Here is a 3,907-nt window from a genome sequence, read left to right on the forward strand (position 1 = left end):
TTCACCATGTTGACCAGGATGGTCTCGATCTCTTGACCTCGTGATCCACCCGCCTCGGCCTCCCAAAGTGCTGGGATTACAGGCTTGAGCCACCGTGCCCGGCCTCATTTCTTTTTATTGCTGAGTAGTAATACATGGTGTGGATGAACCAAAATTTGTTTAACCATTCACTCATTGAAGGACATCTGATTTGTTTCTAGTTTTGGGCTATTATGAATATACTGCTAAGAATATTTATATACAGATTTTGAACATGTTTTTATTGCCAAGAATACAATTGCTAGGTCAAATGTTAAGTGTGTGATTTGCAATTTACTTTTTAAAATTAACGGATAAAAACCTTTTACTGGCCAGGCATGGTGTCTCACGTCTGTGATCCTAGCACTTTGGGAGGCCGAGGTGGGTCGATCACCTGAGGTCAGGAGTTCGATATCACCCTGGCCAACATGGTGAAAACCCATCTCTACTAAAAATACAAAATTAACCAGGTGTGGTGGCACACGCCTGTAATCTCAGCTACTTGGGAGGCTGAGACAGGAGAATTCCTTGAACCGAGGAGGTGAAAGTTGCAGTGAGCCTGGATCGTGCCCACTGTACTTCAGCCTGAGCTACAAAGCAAGATTCTGTTTAAAAAAAAAAAAAGCCTTTTACTGTTAAAACTATTTCTTCTATTTCTTTCTTCCTTTTTTTTTCTTTTTTGATGAAAAGCATCATTTTACAGTTCCTGTAAAGCTGTCTGTCTCTTAAAACTTAGTTTCTCTGTAGATAGTTTGCATTGCATTGTGAACTCTGTGACAGCTGGCAGAAATCTAGCCCCCAAATTATCGCAGGGTACTTTCCTATCAAAAAGTGTACTTGGTCTTTCTAAGTATTAGACCTTGTATATGTCTTATTTTGGTATTTTATCTTTAGTTTTTAATGTTTATTACATTTACCTTTTATTTTCTCTTTACAGCGACTTTGTGACTATGTTTGTGACCTCCTCTTAGAAGAGTCAAATGTTCAGCCAGTATCAACACCAGTAACAGTGTGTGGAGATATACATGGACAGGTAAAATTTTGTGAACAGATTTTTAAGTTTTGTACTGCTTGTGATCCATGTGCATTTCTGCTTGTGCTTCAAAATTAAAACAACAGAAAAAACAAACACAACTGGTTGGTTGCCTCAGTCTCTGTGGCACTGATGATTCCTGGCTTACTGTTTTGGTGAATAAAAGCAGTGGTCAAATTAGTTATGGAGTTTGTTGATATTACATTTGTGAAGTGTATAATGCAGCATTATTTTTCTGTGGAATGGTGGGGTTGTGGGCTGGTGGAAGATATAAAATAGAAACATATACTGCTCATAAGAACTATGATTAACAGGAGATGTTTTGGCACTTTGAGTTCATTGTTCTACTCATGTTGTATATTGTTGAAAATTTATCATTTTTTTAGTAGAAATGAGAATAACAAAGGTTCAGAAGAATAAAATTGTTGGTCCGTGATGTCATAGCAAATCACTGATAAATGAGCTAGAAAAGATTTAGTTCAGTTTTTCATCTGCTGGGTGTGTGTAAGAATTTCAGAGCAGTAGCTGGGCGCGGTGGCTCAAGCCTGTAATCCCGGCACTTTGGGAGGCCGAGGCGGGTGGATCACAAGGTCAAGAGATCGAGACCATCCTGGTCAACGTGGTGAAACCCCGTCTCTACTAAAAATACAAAAAATTAGCTGGGCATGGTGGTGTGTGCCTGTAATCCCAGCTACTCAGGAGGCTGAGGCAGGAGAATCGCCTGAACCCAGGAGGCGGAGGTTGCGGTGAGCCGAGATCGCGCCTTTGCACTCCAGCCTGGGTAACATGAGTGAAACTCTGTCTCAAAAAAAAAGTATTTCAGAGCAGCAACAGGAAAGGCATACCTCATATTTAGATTCTGTTGTCAGTGTTTAGCCTAATGTATATTTGTAGAATTTTTTCACAGGGAAACGAAAGCTGAACAGATTACTCATAGATTGATATATGCATACAATGTAGTTGGGGCTATAAGACTTAATAATACATTGCAGACAATGTAGTCTTTATGAATGCCAACAGGACTTACTGTCGACTATGCAGTTTCCCTGCGTTAAATATGACTGTGTAAATCAGCAGAAATTTGTGTAAATTGGCTCTGGTTAGGGGCTGCTCCATGAATAAAGTCCTGTTTTGGCTACTTACTTAACAGGGTGATTTTCTTTTGTTTTTTTCAAGGTGTTTTCTGGATGGTTGAGATTATTTGAAAAAACCTAACACCTGCATGTCATCAGCTCTTAGATAGAGGCCCCATTATGTCATCTTTGATCTGTTAAAATTACTGAGACTAAAAGATTGAAGAAATAGCCCAAACTCACACACAGCCACTACAGGACAGACTGAGATTTGAAACTCATTTGGGTTTCTGTTGTACATGTTATTTTAAGGCCACCACCAAACTGTGAACAATTGTTTCTTTTGTATATGTTCCTTAAAAACAATTGCTAATCAGAAACATGGGATTTGAGCCTCTAATCATCTATGGCTGATTAAATAAAATGTAAAATGTATCCTTTGGGACTTATCTTCTTCTGGGGCCTGTTCTGGCATTGCAGGATTGGGTTCTGAGTCTGAAGAAACATGTTAGCAAGCATGTTGTGCTGAGAAGTGTTAAAGCTGTGTAATCTAGTGAGCAGTTACAGATTTTAGTGTCAGATACAACTTGGTTTAAATCCTGGCTTGGCTATATATTAGGTATTTAAGAAGTCATTTCAGCTAGCTCACAAATTCATTAAGTGTGGCCTGCAGACCCTTGGGTCCCTAACGTGGTACAGAGGCAATGGAGGGTAAAACTGCTGGTGCCCTAGCAAGGTTCAAAGGAATGACACTAGAATATGCTGATTATCATTGAATTATTCACCAACATGCACACACAGTAAAATAAAATGCCAGTTAAACTTAACTCTTCAATCCTTGAGAATATACATTATTTGAAAAGTTGGCTGAGCATGGTGGCTCATGCCTATAATCACAGCACTTTGGGACGCTGATGTGGAAGGATTGCTTGACGCCATGGGTTCAAGACCAGCCTGGGCAACCAAGTGAGACTGTGAGACCCCCCCGCCCCGTCTCAACTCCTGACCTCAGGTAATTCACCCGCCTCGGCCTCCCAAAGTGCTGGGATTACAGGTGTGAGCCACCATGCCCAGCCTGAGACCCCCATCTATAAAAAAAAAATTTTTTTTTGAGACAGGGTCTCACTCTGTCACCCAGGCTGGAGTGCAATGGTGTTATCTCACCTCACTGTACCCTCTGCCTCCTGGATTCAAGTGAGTCTTGTGCCTCAGCCTCCTGAGTAGATGGGACTACAGGCGTGTACTACCACACCTGGCTAATTTTTGTATTTTTCATAGAGATGGGATTTCACCATGTAGGCCAGGCTGGTCTTGAACTCCTGGCCTCTTGTGATCCATCCGCCTCAGCCTCCCAAAGTTCTGGGACTACAGGTGTGAGCCACCACACCTGGCCCCCGTCTCTTAAAAAAAAAAAATTAGCCAGGTTTGGTGGTGTGAGTGTGTAAATTCTAGCCACTCAAGAGTCTAAGGTGGGAGCATTTCTTGAGCCCAGGAGTTTGAGACTGCAGTGAGCTATTAATCGTGCCACTGCACACCAGCCTGGGCAACAGAGTGAGACCCCGTCTAAAAAGAAAAAAAAAGTTGGGCCGGGCGCGGTGGCTCAAGCCTGTAATCCCAGCACTTTGGGAGGCCGAGGCGGGTGGATCACGAGGTCAAGAGATCGAGACCATCCTGGTCAACATGGCGAAACCCCGTCTCTACTAAAAATACAAAAAATTAGCTGGGCATGGTAGTGCATGCCTGTAATCCCAGCTACTCAGGAGGTTGAGGCAGGAGAATTGCC

General features: G+C 42.2%; 1 protein-coding gene across 1 annotated transcript in view; it reads left to right on the forward strand.

Annotated features, from left to right (window-relative positions):
* Positions 1 to 3,907, forward strand: part of PPP6C (protein phosphatase 6 catalytic subunit) — a 42,800-nt gene that overhangs the window by 19,611 nt on the left and 19,282 nt on the right. The window contains exon 2 of the mRNA XM_017549162.2: positions 956 to 1,051. Within this exon, the coding sequence (XP_017404651.1) occupies positions 956 to 1,051 (96 nt within the window). The remainder of the gene's footprint in view (positions 1 to 955; positions 1,052 to 3,907) is intronic.

This window comes from Cebus imitator, unplaced genomic scaffold (assembly GCF_001604975.1).
Source record: "Cebus imitator isolate Cc_AM_T3 unplaced genomic scaffold, Cebus_imitator-1.0 Scaffold216, whole genome shotgun sequence".
Taxonomy (NCBI): domain Eukaryota; kingdom Metazoa; phylum Chordata; class Mammalia; order Primates; family Cebidae; genus Cebus; species Cebus imitator.